At 31.3% G+C, this 17,137-nt stretch overlaps 3 protein-coding genes across 3 annotated transcripts; all 3 read left to right on the forward strand.

Annotated features, from left to right (window-relative positions):
• LOC146902856 (uncharacterized) lies at positions 1 to 850 on the forward strand. The gene has a single exon (XM_085734663.1). The coding sequence runs from the start codon at positions 116 to 118 to the stop codon at positions 623 to 625; it is 510 nt and encodes a 169-aa protein (XP_085590789.1). The 5' UTR covers positions 1 to 115; the 3' UTR covers positions 626 to 850.
• A 7,731-nt stretch (positions 851 to 8,581) lies between these two features.
• Positions 8,582 to 9,359, forward strand: LOC146902857 (brassinosteroid-responsive RING protein 1-like). The gene has a single exon (XM_085735328.1). It carries the CDS (start codon positions 8,714 to 8,716, stop codon positions 9,185 to 9,187), a length of 474 nt encoding a protein of 157 aa, XP_085591454.1. The 5' UTR covers positions 8,582 to 8,713; the 3' UTR covers positions 9,188 to 9,359.
• Positions 9,360 to 11,007: 1,648 nt separating this feature from the next.
• On the forward strand, positions 11,008 to 12,795 carry LOC146902858 (uncharacterized). The gene is made up of 2 exons (XM_085734665.1): positions 11,008 to 11,638; positions 12,541 to 12,795. Exons 1-2 carry the CDS (start codon positions 11,089 to 11,091, stop codon positions 12,645 to 12,647), a joined length of 657 nt encoding a protein of 218 aa, XP_085590791.1. The 5' UTR covers positions 11,008 to 11,088; the 3' UTR covers positions 12,648 to 12,795.
• The last annotated feature ends 4,342 nt before the right edge of the window (positions 12,796 to 17,137 follow it).

The raw sequence follows: 17,137 nt of genomic DNA on the forward strand, positions 1-17,137 counted from the left end.
CCCCCCACCCCCACCATTTTGGCTTTATAAGGAAGCCACATAACTCATTACAACTTCCCCCTCCACCCTCTCTCACCCTATAATCTCTCTTCTTATTATTTTCTCAATCTCTTCAATGGGTTTCTACACTCAACAATCCATCTCCAATTTAACAATAAGTCAAGCCATATATGAAGCTGCTCTAATCATTGCAGTTCTTAGATGGATCATATGCTTAGTTTTCAAAATTATCAAACACACAAAAGCAAAACCAGAAGAAGAACAACAACAATACTCTTCTTGTTGTCAAATGCTACCTTTGACAAGTTTCGGAGAAATCAAGGAAAGACATCCAGAAACAGAAGAAACATGTGCTGTTTGTTTGAACAAGCTGAAAATGGAAGATGAAGTTAGAGAATTGATGAACTGTGATCATGTGTTTCATAAGGAATGCATAGATAAGTGGTTAGAACATGGTCATGAAAATGAAAATCATAACCAAACTTGTCCACTTTGTAGAGCTCCTTTGATTAATTCTTATTCACTTTCATCTGAGATTTCAAGCTGTGGATTTTCTTCTCCTCAACCTAGTTGGGCTGTTGAGAGACTTCTTTATCTCTTTGGTGATGATCTCTTGCCTTGTTAATTAATAATTAGTTATAAGATCATAGATTAGGGAATTCATTATTTGTTGGATCTTCATCATAAATTTCTTAGCTCAAAATCCTCTTTTGTTGCTTTGTTGTATGCTAGATGCAACAAAATTAGTAGATGTTGAGACACAAAATTTATATGTATAATTTATGTATATGAATGTATTATGTGCATATTTTTTTCGCATTTGGTCTATATAAAATATCACCTTTGATTATTCCATTTGTATTTATGGTTTTTTGGTTATTTTGTACAACAAACAAATTAATAATGAAAGTTCCTTGAACCATTTTCATTTTAGCCTCTTTTGTTATTTTGATTGGGAAAGTGAGAATTAGTGAATAAAGTTAGAGACGATAAAATTAAACTGGCATCAAAAATGAAATTAATTTTTTTTTTTTAAGGAAAAAGATCCACATTGGGGTTGTTCTACTGCTATGATTAAATTGGCTTAAAAAATTAAATTGCTATGATTTTAAATTGGCATTAAAATGTGAATAAAAAAAGTGACTCTCCTTGTTTCTCAGCTGAAAATATTTCTATGGCTAATTTTGATTTTAAATCCTGCATTTCTAAATAAAGCAGATGATTCATTTCTTGAATGTTGAGTAAGATTACATTACAATTACAGAGGCATAAGAACAAAACAAAAGGAAACATTCTTTACCAGTACTATATATAGTATTGACTTTAGTTTTGATACCTTGAAAATACATACATGCGTGCATCACACTTTAAATCAAAGTAGCTATAGATAAAAAGTAAATTAAACAAAATATGTTGTTACTTTGTTCTTTTTTTAATGAAATAGATGTATTTCCTAGGTTGGATACAATTTTGATCCAGACCAACAGAAAAAAAAGGACAAAATCTGTCCTCAAATAATTTTTGTTTTCACACTAGAATGAACCAAAGACCTCCCAATAATTGAAGTATCCCTATACACTTTCTCTCCACTTGAAGATCTAATGTTTCTACTATAATGCTCTAACTTCATTGAATTAAACTGTTACTTTGTTAGTATCATTATGCATAAGAAATTGCTCAATATGCACCTCAATTTCGCTCCTGATCCGGTCGTAACTCCCGATCAACTGTTTTTAAATGTAAAATATAATCGGGTCGTAACTCTCAACCGACTTTTTTCAATAAAGTGAGCAATTTTGAGGTGCTTATTGACCAAATAACTGTATAATCCAATAAGCTTCACGGGCATCATTTTACTTGTATTACTTCTCCATCAAATTTCAGAAAGAAACAAAAAACATAAGAAAATTTTGTCCACGTTTTTACGGTTATAGGGATTAAAAAAAACATTAAAAGACAAATAAATATAAGAACAGTGATATCTAAAGGTATATCATATTTCATTACTTTTATATGTTCATGGTTTACAAGGTATGCTCAGTGTTTAAATTTTTAAATTCATATCCCTGTAATTTTATTATAAAGTATTCATATCATATGACGTACAAAAAGTTTTCTAACCCAATAGAAACAAACAATATTTCTCCCCTGCTTGTTTTGGAGCAAAGAAATTGCTGAGCAAGAGTACACTATACTATTGAGATAATCAAAATGCAAAGACTAGATAGCCACTAAATCATATTTATCAACAAGGTTAGCTAAAACCAAAGGTCATTCGATAAAAAAAAAAGGGAGGTCATTTGGTTATAAAGATAGTTGGCCAAACTTTACATCAATAATTGAAAGATAACAACGTCATATTCCTTCCTTTCTATTTGTACGTCATGCATTTCCAGTAATAAATTAACCTCATTCAATATTATTTCCAAATAATTAATCAACCAAGAATGTCCGGCTTAAGCAAGCGCACATAGAGTGTGGATGAATTATTTTATTACAAAAATGTAAAGCAGATTGGTGTCGTCATTTACCCTTTCAACTTTAATGTTTAGAATTGAAGGATTCGGAGAAAATGAGGGAAAAAAACTTTAAAACTTAAATGAGAGTAAGATATGTGTGTGATCCTGAGCTTGATTGATGGGAGTTTGGGTTTGTTCCTTGGTGACGTTGTAGTAATTTTAGCATTTTTATCTTTTGAGATAAAACTTTTAGACATTAGTTAAGCTGTTATGATGAGGGGGGGTTCATTAACGGTAGAAATTAAGCTACATGTTTCTTTCATATCGTTGTTTTGACATCCTAACTCATATGGTTGAACTAACACCAACGATCATTTTACAACTTTTTTTTTTAAAGAAATTTAAAACTTTGTTCTTTGAGATGACAAAATCAAGCTCTTGTCACTAAAGTGAAAGCTATTTAACTAGGGCCGTCTTAAACAATTTGAATGCACTATTCTAATCTTAAAAATTGGGCTCTAATAACAACAAGCACCAACAACTCAAAAAGAGTTTTTTTATTCAAATTGTAAATACCATCAAAATCTTGTAAATAACATCAATAATATAAAAAAGAGTCAAATTTCATTCAATAAGATCAAAATACATCTTCAAACTGTCTCGTGAGCTTAACTCAATTGATAAGGACAATTTATAATATATGCAAGGTCCGGAGTTCGAACCTCGAACACCACCAAAAATATATCTTCAAGCTAATATCGATTTTCAGTCTACTTAAAAAGAGTCATCTTTCTAACACTTTTTGAAGCAAATTCAACAACCAAATCTTCATATTGTATTGACTCCACAAAGACCTTTCTCAATCGCTAGCACTATCAACCCCATTAAGTCTTTCAACAACTTCAAATTTTAAAAAACTTTTTTATGCATGAGCAATTATCACATTAATAGTCAATAAAATTAATATAGAGAGGTTTTGTTTTTCTCGAGATAACACTTCTCGTAGGCTTTGTTTGGGAGTTTGGAGGGGAAGGGAGGGGAGGGCTTTGGGGGGTTGGAAATATATAGAAAAATGGACAAAAAATTCACATTTTTTGAAAGAATAGTTTTTGAGAGAATGATAAACTAATACTTATGATTAATATACTTTTAATTTTAAGAATATTATAACAACATAGATTGAATTTGAAAAATTCATATAAACCCTCCCTAACCCCCTAAAACCCTCCCCCAATACAATTTTTGAGTTCCCCCAAATGAGGGGGATTTTTTATTATGAGTAAAACATTAACCTCCAAAGCCCTCTCCTCCCAATGTCTTCTATTTCTTCCACTTGCTCCTTCCTTTTTTCCAAAACCCTCCCCTCCCCTCCCCTCCAAACTCCCAAACAAAGCCTTAGTAACACAGATAATGCATTCCTGTCAATATCATATTGCTTGTTGTATTTCAATTTTTGTTCAAAATAATTAAGACAAGACTTCAATGTTGCATTGTCCAATGATTGTAACTTGTGAGAAGTGAACAAGAAATAAAAAATAGTTTCATACTCTTGGTATTGCTCAAATCTCTTACGGAAAGAAACAATGTTTCGATCAACAAGGTAAAGAAAATGATTAACCCTAAAATATTCCTCTTCAGATAGCTTAGTGGACGGGGTATTCAAATTCCCATCAAACAATATTTTTCTTTGAATTATACGCCTTTGAAAAAATATTTGGTCGATTCAAATTAACATCAATTTCATAGGCATTATACAAGGCATTACAAAAATGAGTTTCTCTATATCCCTCAAAAAATGAAATCAACCTTTTTTTTTCTTTGTTTAATCTATTAAATAAAAAAATGTTTTTAGATGCTAATCATATTTTACAATTATATAAATTGAATCAAATATGAAGATTTTCATTCAAAATGATTCGAATTCTTTTAAAATCCAACATCATTTATAGTGACAGACATGATCTTGGCTAAAAAAAATGACTTATGATGTTTTACATAGTGTTAATGTTACTTTTAATTAAAAGGGTTAATTATGTTTCTAGTCCCTATAAAATAGCGACCTTGTAAGTTTAGTCCTTACTTAATTTTAATAGCATTTTTAGTCCCTAATTTTGTTTTTTTGCCCTGAGTATTAGTCCCTACTCAATTCAAATTTGTTTAATTTATGCTTAAACTCTTAAATTTTTGAACAATTTTTTGCAGACATGTTTAGAACATTACTAAAAGTTCCTCCGCAAAAAATTATCGCAAAATTTGATTTCTACATCCAGATTTTATTACTTTTTATCTTTAACTTTTGTCGTTTTAAAAAATTCATATTTAATTCATTTCATGTCTGAAAATTCTAAATTTTAGTAAACGAACCTTTCATAGTGTTCTAATCTTGTCTCAAAAAAATCGTTCAAAAATTTAAGAGTTTAAGGATAATTAATCAAACTTTGTTTTAGCAGGGACTAAAATTATAAGTAAATTTTTTTTTATAGGGACTAAAAATGCTATTAAAATTAAGTAAGGACTAAACTTACAAGGTCGCTATTTTATAGGGACTAGAAACATAATTAACCCTAATTAAAAAGAGCAACATAATACTTCGGCTCTAGGTTCTCTTTTGAAACAAAAAATAAAATGAACAACATAATACTAACAAGTCTAAGTGGTAAAGATTTAAACAAAGGTTAGATCATTAGCTCTTGTATACTGATCAGTAATCTTGTTTAAAAGTGAAGAACTGTGTCCAACAAATTTTTAAGAAAGATTAGTTATTTGATAACAGTAGTGAAAATGCTATAGTAACCATAATGCACGAAATGGTCATTATTAATTCTTTAAAAGAATATGGTGGAAGTGGCCAATACGTATGCTTGCATTTGAGATTAGTCTCTAAACGCTTTCACATACTTCTTTTTTGACAATGACAATCTTGACTCTTAAAGCATTTTGTTTGTTGACAAATGACTATTAAGAGCATGAAAGGGCAATAATTAAGTGCATATATTGACAAGAATAAGACAACCATATTGGTCATCACAAAATAGTAAAAAACCATTAACTATGTACAATTATTTTATTTTTATGAGATCAACATAAGTTAGTACTTACGTCCCAATCATCCCTTGCCATCTTTTCATTCTACCGGAGCCTCTTTTTTTAACCTGCAAATTCATTCTTGTTTTTTTTTTTTTTTAATAAATAAAATTTTAGAGGACTTTAAAGCAGATGGTGTCGTCATTTAATAAATAAATTTTTTGGAGAAAACGAGGGAAAACAACTTTAAAAGCTTGAATGAGAGTAAAATGGGGACACACATGTGTGTGATACTGTGAGGTCTCTCGACGAGACTATGGAGTACATGGAGGGGAGAATTTCGAATTTTTTTTTTTTCTGCCCCTATGACCAAAAAAAATGATACATCTGCCCCTAGTTGAAAATTATTATCGTAAATGCCCTTGTTCTTCATTTGAAATGGCGAGCATGTCATTTTTTCAAACTTCCTCTGCAAGCTTGCAGTCTTTTTCCTGTGCTCCTAATTTTTTCTCTTGTTCTTACTTTGAAATGGCGAGCATGTAATTTTTTTTTTTCCATGTTCCATATCTAAAATGGCGAGCATGCCATTATTGTTTTTTAAGTATTTTTTTCTTGCTGGTCCTTTCAAATGGCGAGCATGCAATAATTTTTTTTTTGAGTATTTTTTTTCTTTTGGTACAATGAATGTAAGATGAATATTAAATCTAATTTAACTTTTTGTTAAATATTGCAGCAAGCTGTACAAATTGAAAATGGCAACTAGTGGAAAAATAGCACTTTGCTGGCAAATTATTGGTTCATCACAGGGGAAATCCTAATTCCATTTGTCTTTGTTTATTTTGTTTTATTTTATATGTATTGTGATGAATGAACAAGGATTTTTAAAGAAAAGGCATGCTCGCATTTTTTTTTAAAGAAAAGGCCTTTGCTCGCCATTTGAAAGCAAGCAAGAAAAAATACTCAAAAAAAAAATTATTGCATGCTCGCCATTTGAAAGGACCAGCAAGAAAAAAATACTTAAAAAACAATAATGGCATGCTCGCCATTTTAGATATGGAACATGGAAAAAAAAAATTTACATGCTCGCCATTTCAAAGTAAGAACAAGATAAAAAATTAGGAACACAGAGTTGTACAGGAAAAAGCCTGCAAGCTTGCAGAGAAAGTTTGAAAAAATGACATGCTCGCCATTTCAAATGAAGAACAAGGGCATTTACGATAATAATTTTCAACTAGGGGCAGATGTATCATTTTTTTTGGTCATAGGGGCAGAAAAAAAAAAAATTCGGAGAATTTCTGTGTGATATTGAAACAGTAATTTGATGTTTGAATGAAACTTATTCCTTATTCTAATTAGCTAAGCACAACCTTTGTACACATACAAGAGTTAGTTAGCCAAACTAACAAGCTTACTTGTGATACAAGTAATTCTAACTTAGTGAACTAACTAGGCTAATTCCTAAGCTAGATTGCTAACACAGTTCCTCCCCTAAACTGAACCATTACAAGTGAGTTTAAAATCTCCAAGCTTCACTTGTCAAGCTTCTCCCTTAACTTGCAAGTGACTCAAAATTAAAATGCTTAATCTCCCTTTAACTTTGAACTCGTTTTTCTGCTTCATCCAATTCTACATAGTTTTCATTTCCCTCCCAATTGTGACATACATATTGATGGTGTCTTCAGGGCTCATTCTTCTTCCTTGTGACCTCGCGTTTCTTTGCTCATGCACCATCAAGCTACTTTGTAATTCATCTACAAAGTAGTAACATCATTCGATTCCTTAATCGAGCATACAACAAAATCGAATTTTCAGGTTAAAGATCTTAGGATCTTCTCAACAATTTTAACCTAAGTCATCTTTTCTCCTTGTGTTGTCATCTTGTTTGCAATCACCAACGTTCTTGTAAAATATTCATCTACAAATTCTCCGATATTCATGTGGAGAATCTCAAATTCTTTTTACATGGCTTTTGTATTCTTTTTTTACCCTTTTGGGTCACCTAAATGAATTTCAGTGTGAGTCGAGCGAGTCTGTGAGAGTTTGATTTGATTGTATCCGCATTTGCAAGAGTATAACACCACGTTCTTCACGTAGTGTTCGTAGTCGTATCATGTTGAAGTTGTCACACGTGTTGAAATACATTGAGTATTGTTGCATTGCGAGGAATTATGCATCTATGTGTTGAGGAAAACACAAAGGAAAGTGAAAGGGTGAATGTGTTCATGCGAAAGTGTCTCATGCATCATAACTTGTGTGAGAGTCGTGCTTGGATTCTTGAAAATGAATCAAGTATGTGAGTGTTTATGTGAGAGTCCTACTTTTGAATTAGAAAATTAAGTTTTACTTATTTTAATTAAAAAAAGGATGAAAACACAAATCATTGAATTTAAATTAAAAAATTAAATTTTGAATATTAGATTATCCATACACAATTGATTTCCCTTATTCTCATGTATTAGATATGATTACTGAATTTCCCGTGAGCATAATTTAATTGACAGGAACATAATATGCAGAGATCGATGTCCGGACCCAGATTCCCCACTTATATACCTTATTGGATGAATATCTAAGTCATTGCGATACTTGATCAATATATATATAGATATATATGAGACAATTGGAGACATACATATCAATCACCAAAAACCACCCACAATTAACAAACTACATGCATATCGATCATAAAGAACATCATCGACCAACTACATGCATGAATTTTGAATCCATTCTCCTTAACTTTTCATGTATTAAATATGAATCATAAAGTTATTCATGTCATGTGATACTCAAAACTACATGCATATCGATCATAAAGAACATCATCGACCAACTACATGCATGAATTTTGAATTCATTCTTCTTAACTTTTCATGTATTAAATATGAATCATAGGGTTATTCATATCATTTGATACTCAAAATTTACATGTTAGTAACTACAAAATAATTGCTAATTCTTTTCTTTACCAAAAAAGATTGTAAATTCTAACGCTTATTACATTTATATAATCTATTATCTATCAAATAACATATTTTATTTTTTATAAATAATCACATGCAATTTTGTGACTTTTTCATTTTTTTTTCAAGATAAATTATGATTCTTACGATTACCAATTTAAACGTAAACATTTTTTATCACTTATTTCTCATCCTCTATTCTTTTATAAATTATACACCCCCAGCCTTTCACACCTCGAAATTTCCCTTATTTTCTCAATCTCTTCAATGGGTTTCTACACCGAACAATCCATCTCTATTTTAACAATAGGCCAAGCCATATACATTGCTGTGCTAACCATCGCTGTTCTTAGATGGATCATATGCTTAGTTTTCAAAATAATCGAACATACAAGAACAAAACCAAACCAACAACAACACTCTTGTGGTCAAATGTTACCGTTGACGAGTTTTGGAGAAATCAAGGAAAGACATCCAGAAACAGAAGACACATGTGCTATTTGTTTGAACAAGCTGAAAATGGAAGATGAAGTTAGAGAGTTGATGAACTGTGATCATGTGTTTCATAAGGAATGCATAGAGAAGTGGTTGGAACATGGTTATGAAAATGAAAATCATAACCAAACTTGTCCACTTTGTAGAGCTCCTTTGATTAATAGTTTTTGGGATTCACCTAGTCAACCTCATTGGGCTGTGGAAAGACTTTTTTATCTATGTGGTGATGATCTTTTGCCTTCTTAATTAAATAATTTGTTTTAAGGGTAGGGAATTCATTATTTGTTGGATCTTCATCATAATAGATTTCTTATCTCAAAATCCTCTTTTGTTGCTTTGTTGTGTGCTAGATGCAACAAAAATTGTATGTACAGTTTATGTATGAACTATCACTATGTCTATGTGCATATATTTCTCATATTTGATCCACATATGACGAGTGGTCGAATGCAAATAACTCTCTAGCACACATAACATTTACTTGTACTATAGTATTTACTTCAGTTTTGGTTCCTTGAAAATACATCCATGCACGTATCACACTTTAAATCAAATTAGTTATAGATTCCTCAACAACAAAAATTAGCTATAGAAAGAAAGAAAAAAAAAACGAAATTAAAGAAGACAGTTTGTTCTTTTTTTTTTTAGTATTTCCTTCAGTTGGATACAATTTAGATTTTTAATTAGTTAAATATCTCATTTTTTTTTTTACTAAAGTTAAATTTCTCATTGATTCAAATTCAATATGTGAAAGTATCAGAATAGTGAGAATTTTATTTTGGTCTTTTATGATCCCTAACATAGATACACCGCATATTACTTTTTTTTGTATTGTTTTATTTTTCCGTCCAGAAAGAAAAAAAAATCGTATATCTTATTCATCATCCTTTTACATTATATGCTCATTGTTTTAAATTCATATAACTATAATTTTGTTACTATATAAATTATTCATCTTTAAAAAAAAAAAAAAAACCATATTTCCTATGACGTGAAAAAGTTCCCTATCCCAATAGAAGTAAACAATTTTCTTGATGAAAAAAGAAAAGAACAATTTTTCCCTACTTATGGTTTAGGTGAATAAAACTGTTGAGCAAGAGCACACTGTTGGGATAATCGTAATGAAAAGATTAGACACCCACTAAATCACCACTAAACCTTTTTTTTTTGGTAGTGTCATCTATATTTTTTGGTAGTGCACTAAACCTTGTCTATCAACATGTTTATCCTCCCTAAGTTTCAAAATTGGAGGGAACCACTTCACATAGGTTAATGTACAACTTTGACCGATGATATTTTTAATTATCTAAAATAAAAAATTATAAAATGTAATATTTTAAAAATATTTATTGAGATAAATCGAACAACATTTGCATTCTAAGACTTGTATTTATATATTAGTTAAAAAATGTGGTCAAAATAAGTCATGTGAAAGTGCACATCACAAAAAAAAAAAAAAAGTATTTTAAAACGGAAAGAGTCATATCTTTTGGCTTATTCAAATCTCAACCGTTAAAACTATATTTAATCATAAGGTTAGAGAAATTCTAAAAAGAAATTCTAACAATATTTTTTTTATAGAGATCTATGTTTCCGTTTTTTCCCTTTTTTCTCATGCCAACCTCTTGTTTCATTTTTCCCTCGGTTAGACATAAGTAATTCATACACATAAGTAATTCATACTTAAGATATTTGTCATATTTATCAATTTGTAATTGTTCAATTTCTAAGAATAAATTTAACACTCTTGGTGCAGTTGTGTGAGAGTCTAAATTGTACTGTGGCTGCTTAAATCGGTATGATAAAAACCAGAAACACAGGAACAGTTTTCATTTAATAAAATTTGTTTGCATATGAACAAAAATGGGAAAAATATTTGTACATTAACTCCTACGATTTTTAGTTTCCTTTTTTCAATACCCGTTTCCAAATTTCAGCTAATATTATCTTGCACTCAAATGCAGAAATAAATAATAGAGAATAGAGAATCAATTACATTTAAGAAGATGTGTTTATCGCCAGGACTAAAACCGCAATGATTTTGGGGTTTAGCTCCTTTAAATCAAGGCTCCCACACTTTGTCACTATCACAACACCATCACTTTCTCAATCTCTTTCTAGGGTTACTTTCTCAGTTTTTCTTACACATGATAAAAAAAATGTTCAAAACCATTGCAATGATGTTTCTACTCTTACTTCAACTAACCTCTTTCATTGCATTTGCTCAAGAGTTTTATTCTCGTCACCCCACTTACCCTCCTCACGCACCGGCACCACTTCACCTACCGGCAAACGCTCCTCACCACCACAATCCCTCACCAACCCCTCCTCCTTTCCCTCACACTTCTCTTCATCCACCAACCAAATCATCGGTTCACACTCCTTTACACCCTCGCCCTACTAAACCTCCAACCCATCGTCACTCTCCTGCTAACGCCCCTATTCATACACTTGTTGTTCCAACACACCCTCCATTGCATGCTATTGTACCTGCTAAACCCCCGACTCCAGACCATCACCACCACCGTCATCACCCTCCGCCTCGTGCCCGTGTTCGATCACCTGTTGTTCCAACTCACCCACAATTGCATCCCACTCCTTGCCCTAGAAGCTTCAATGTTGTTCAAGGTATTGTTCATGTCAAATCATGCGAATATGATGGACTTAACAGTCTCTTGGGTGCTACAAAGCTTCTTGGTTAGTCTCTCATCTCTCACCTTTACTATATTTTTTATATACAGATTTTTTTTTTTTTAATTTCTCTCCTTCAATAATGTCATTTTCATTTCTCTTCCTAGATCTTTTGTTGTACATCGATCATTTCTGGTGTTAAAATTTGAATTTTTAACTTATTACAGATTCCTCGTCTTCTTTATTTTGGTTAAATTATCTTACAAATCTCTATACCTAAGATTTTCATTTTTCATTGATATGACAATTATGTACTTTCTTGTTGCTAAATGGTAATGATTATTGTTGTTGTTATTGTTATTATTATATTATTATCGTTGTTTTTTTTTTCAGAGATATTATTATTAGATGGGTTTAATAAGTTTTTAGTCGTTATAAATATAACGAATTTTGTTTTTATTCCCATGAAAAAAGTGATGGGTTTTGGTCCGTATAAAATTTTTCAGCACCTAGTTTTAGTTTTTGTTAAATTAAAATTTGTTTAATTATGCTTAAATTTTAAATTTTTTATTAATTTTTTACATACATGTTAAGAACATTATTAAAAACTATTTTATAAAAAATTAAAATCTTTTACCATGTAATGTAGATATCAATTTTTTTAACCGTCAAAATTAAGATAAAACTAATGAAAAGTTGGACCTAAAAATCAAATTTTAAGTTAATTTTTTAGATATGAACTCTTTATAATGTTTTAAGAAAGTATGTAAAAATCATTCAAAAATTTAAAAGTTTAAACATAATTAAACAAATTTTAATTTAACAGAAACTAAAACTATATGTGGAAATTTTTTATAGGGATCAAAACATATCACTTTTTATGAAGACTAAAAACAAAATTGACTATATTTATAGGGATTAAAAACATATTTAACCCTTGTTATGTTGTTGCTGTTTTGAAATTGAAGGTGTGGTTGTGGAGCTTCAATACAATAACACCATGCACAAGTTCCAAAAAGTCAAAACTCATATGAGCTTTATGGTAGCATCATTGAGGAAACGTTCGTTCGTGTAAAGCTCTCAAATCTTCATGGTGGTATAATTGGTGTTGTTCTTAGGCCAAAGAAGTCATTTGCATAAGAATCTTCCATTTATTATTGATCTCTTGCATTTGAGCCCAAGTGTCATCATTTGATTTTTTTCTTGAATTTATAGATTGTTGTTTTAAGGCCCTTTTGGTTCGTGGGTTGTGAGGGGAGAGAAGGGATGAAGCATTTTACAGTTTTGTGTGTTTGATTTAACTTTTACGAGGTGAAGGGAGGCGAGTCAAATCCCTATTAGGTCATGAGGAACCAAATCCAAAGTAGTGTCAAGCAACAACAACAACCAACCTAATAAATAAGCAAAGGTAAGAATAAAATTGAAGAAAGTACATAAATAAGAATAATTCTTACATGGACATAAAGCTTTGGTCACATCCTTTGGTCACACTCACAAAAAAGAGAAAAGTAAGAAAACTTAATAACTTAATAATTATGAGTGTGTCACCAAATCACGTATCAAAATCTTTAGGTCCACACAAGAATTGTTCCATATATAAACAACCAAAATTTGGTTACCCAACCGGCCCAACAAGGACCTACATCTAGGGGAAAAAATCTCTTTGATCCACTGTCAAAGTATTTACATTGCAAAAGAGATACAAAAGATGTTACAAAAAATTAACTTCTACAACTTCTCCAAGAACTACCTAATTTCTACCCAATCTCTAATAGACTCGAAGATTTTCACTACTCTATGTGTTTACATTGTTTCTCAACCCAAGAATCTCACCAAAGATATTCAACTTTTAGCCTCTATGGTTCCTAAAATTTCTCTCCTTTGGTTTCATGAGATTACACAAAAAAGCAAAAAAAAATTGATCTATTGTACACAACAAAAGCTGAAAATTTGCACCCCAAAATTGTATTGTGGACTCATCGAGTATGACATTCAAGTACAATATGAACTATACTAAGTCATGCGCCTAGCACAAACTACTGAACCGAAACATCCTAAAATCATGGGACAAAATGACACACAAAATTTCCAACATGAAATTTCAATACATATTTCAACAAAGTCCATGAGAAGTTTTTTTAGTACTATTAAGTTAGAAGAATAATATTTTTGAATGACTAAACATATTTAACCAAAAGTCATAAAATGGCTTAATTACATTACAATTCACACAATGTATAATTTAACAATAAGGGTGATTACCATATATCCCAAGGGCTCTTATACTATTTTAAAGATTCAAAACTCTTGTTCAATCTTATAGTTTCAACATCTATCTTCTCCTTCCGGTATTTCAGTTGATGCCCAAAATATTTCTTTAAAAATAATAAGATTGAAGGAGATACTTTGAAAGTTCATGACAAAAGAATGAATTTGAATTATGGAAAGTATGTCATTCACTACTAGAAAAACGCGATTTAGAGACGGATTTTAGGGAGGGAACACTATCCCTCACAAAAGTTGAGTTGCCAAACATCAGTAACGGAATTGTCTAAATATCCATCATTAAATTTCCGTAACAAAAATTCCGTGACTAAATCCCTCACTAAATTCTTTAGCCAAATGTTTGTTACGGAATTGACATGGACTTTATCCCTATCTAATGTATCCCTCACTAAAACCTTCACTAACATCAACTACATGGTTTGTTAGGGAATTTTTCCCTCACAAACAATTTTTATAGAATAATAATTAATAGTGAAAAAACTGAATTATTTCCCCCTCATTTCTTTTCACAATTTGGTTTCCCTCCTCTCATACTAAAATATTCCCCTTCTTTTTTTGGCTCACAAACCCCCAAATAATTATCCCACAAATTTCATACTCACAAACCCAAGATGAAGTCACAAACCCTAAAATAAAATTAACCCAAAACTTTCCCAAAACCCTTAATCACTCTCTCATATGAACAAATTTTCCCAATTCACCTCTCAAAACTGAACCAAAGCTCTTCTCAGTTAAAAAAATAATCGCTCCAAAGTTCCAAAACTGAACCAAATCTATCGCTCAAAAATGAATCCCAAACAGCAAGCTCTTCTCAAAAACTGAACGCAAGCTCTTCTCAAACCTGATCCAAAGCACTCTCATCTTCACGAAATCGCTCTCATCTTCACGCAATCGCATTCATCTTCACGGAATCGCAAAACTGGATCGCAAAAGTTCTTCTCGGTCCCAAAACAAGGAGGACACTACTCACTCATCACAATGGTGAACCAATACAAGAGAAAATATAAAAGGTAAAAGAAGACAAAAAGTAAACAAACTTAACTTTGTTGAAATTGCAAGAACATTATTACAATGGTTTCTACCAAATCACATTTCCACTAAGGCCATAATTTATGCATTCAAGCTTAGATTACAACCAATATACATTTCCACTAAGGCCATAATTTATGCATTCAGTAGCCACTAAGGTATAAGTGATGACTACATGAAATCATTGGAAATTAAAAAGCACAACAGACGAAAAATTACCTATTGCTGACTCTGTGTGCTTTGTGATTTTTCATGTTCCCGTAAGTTATGACAACAATTTACGATCCTTTGGCTACAAATACGGGTTGTTTTTGAATTAACCTTCCAATATCATAATTTGTTTGCTTAAAGACTTCGACAAATGCGTTGTTTCCTTCTTCAAAAAAAAAAAAAAAATGCGTTGTTTCCACACTACTTTTCCATAATTTTTTTTTTCTTCACATTCTATTGATCTTACACTATAACCGAAAATTAAACAAAAAAGTCATAAAATAATTAATTATAGAAACATGTCATCAAACATATAATTAATATATATTGTTTTTTATACTCATCTGAAGATGACTTTATAGAATACATATCATATTTAAACGACAAAACTATCCTTATAAAATAATTACATTTTTTTTACATTAACGCGTAATATTTTCAAATCGCATAAATTAACAAAAAAAAAAATGCTAAAAAAGATAAATAAGCAATGAAATAATTTTCTTAGTTTATGTTATTGACTTATGTAGAGGAACCTTGAGTTCATATTCTGATGATGTACTTATTCTGAGATATGATGCGTGACATTTATGTTGTTGAGATTTTTATTTCCGTTGTGAGTCTGGGACTTATTATTTACACGATGAACTATGTTTCGATTGAATGAATGGAGAGTAACACCTTAAGTTATTTGATTAATTGTAGCGTTTATAATTAAATATTGTATGTGGTTCCCACGAGCATAGCTCAGTTGACAGGGACATGCATTGTTATATGCAGGGGCTGCGGTTCGAACCCCGGACACCCCACTTATTCACCTTGAAAACGGTGAATTCTAGCCATAGCCTACTTGACCAAAAAAAATAAAAAAAATAAAAAAATATTGTATGTGGGGTTCAAAGGTGTTACAAAACATGTTTGTTTGATATGAATTTGTCCCTAAGCATCGTGAGGTGAAGGGAACAAGAGAGATTGCTCAGAACGTGAACTAGATCTTGGAGGAGGGTTCATGCGCTGAGGATAGGACTTTTGTCACAGACCAAAGGCTCAGCAGAATAACACTTCGGTTGAGAAATATTGAGATCCTAACCCGGCAACGTTGCGTGTTAAATTTTGTGCGATTGTACACCAAAAGGTATGTCTTCGCGTGCTTAACACAGAGGCTGGGTGCACAACACTTTTAGTGACCACTAGGTTTCCAGGAAGTCGTAGAAAGCCATAACTCTGTAAATCGTAGTAAAATTCTGTCATAATTGAACTTAGTTTAAACGACACTTCTGACTTTGAGAATTTCTAAAATTTTTTAACTGTTTTCCAACCTTTAACTTTTATATTCGTTGTCGTGACAAATAATTTATTTTATTTTATTTTTTTGCAAACAAGTTTTCTGCTGGAAAGCTGTAGAAAGTTATAGCTCTCCAGTCCCTATGAGATCGATATCTTTTTATACTATAACTTGGACAATGTATACTTGTACCAAGTCTTTCCATCTTAAAATGCCTTTAGTGTTTTGGGAGACACCATATCTTTACCAACAAATGAACCCTAAATATATTTTTCTACACAAGGATTTGAAAATTTGAGACCGAGACGCTGAACGATACTTTTGAAAGATTATGATTGTTTAATCATGCATCATCATAGAAAGACAAATGTGGTTGTTGATGCTTTGAGTAGAAAACTCATGGGCAGCTTTGCACATGCAACCGAAATAAGGAGACCGACAACGAAGGAACTTCAAATCTTGTAGCAAGTGGGATAGAGTTTAAACCGCAACTAAGCATTAAATGTTTAAATTTGTTCTTCTTTAGCGGGCAAGATCAAGGCAACTCAAGACTGTTACGAAATTCTGATTACGGGAGCGTCAAAATTGGCTAATTCGGACAAACCTCATTCACATACTAATGAGTAATATAGAAAATGTCAAATTTGTGAAAAAATTATTTTTCGAGATTTTTTTTCCAATCAAATAGATTTTAGAAGCTCTTAAGGACCAAAATCAACATATATAGTATGTGGATAACTTATGAATCTGCCTCC

The sequence above is a fragment of the Medicago sativa genome, chromosome 8 (genome assembly GCF_051527215.1).
Source record: "Medicago sativa cultivar Bolivia chromosome 8, Bolivia_mono, whole genome shotgun sequence".
NCBI lineage: Eukaryota > Viridiplantae > Streptophyta > Magnoliopsida > Fabales > Fabaceae > Medicago > Medicago sativa.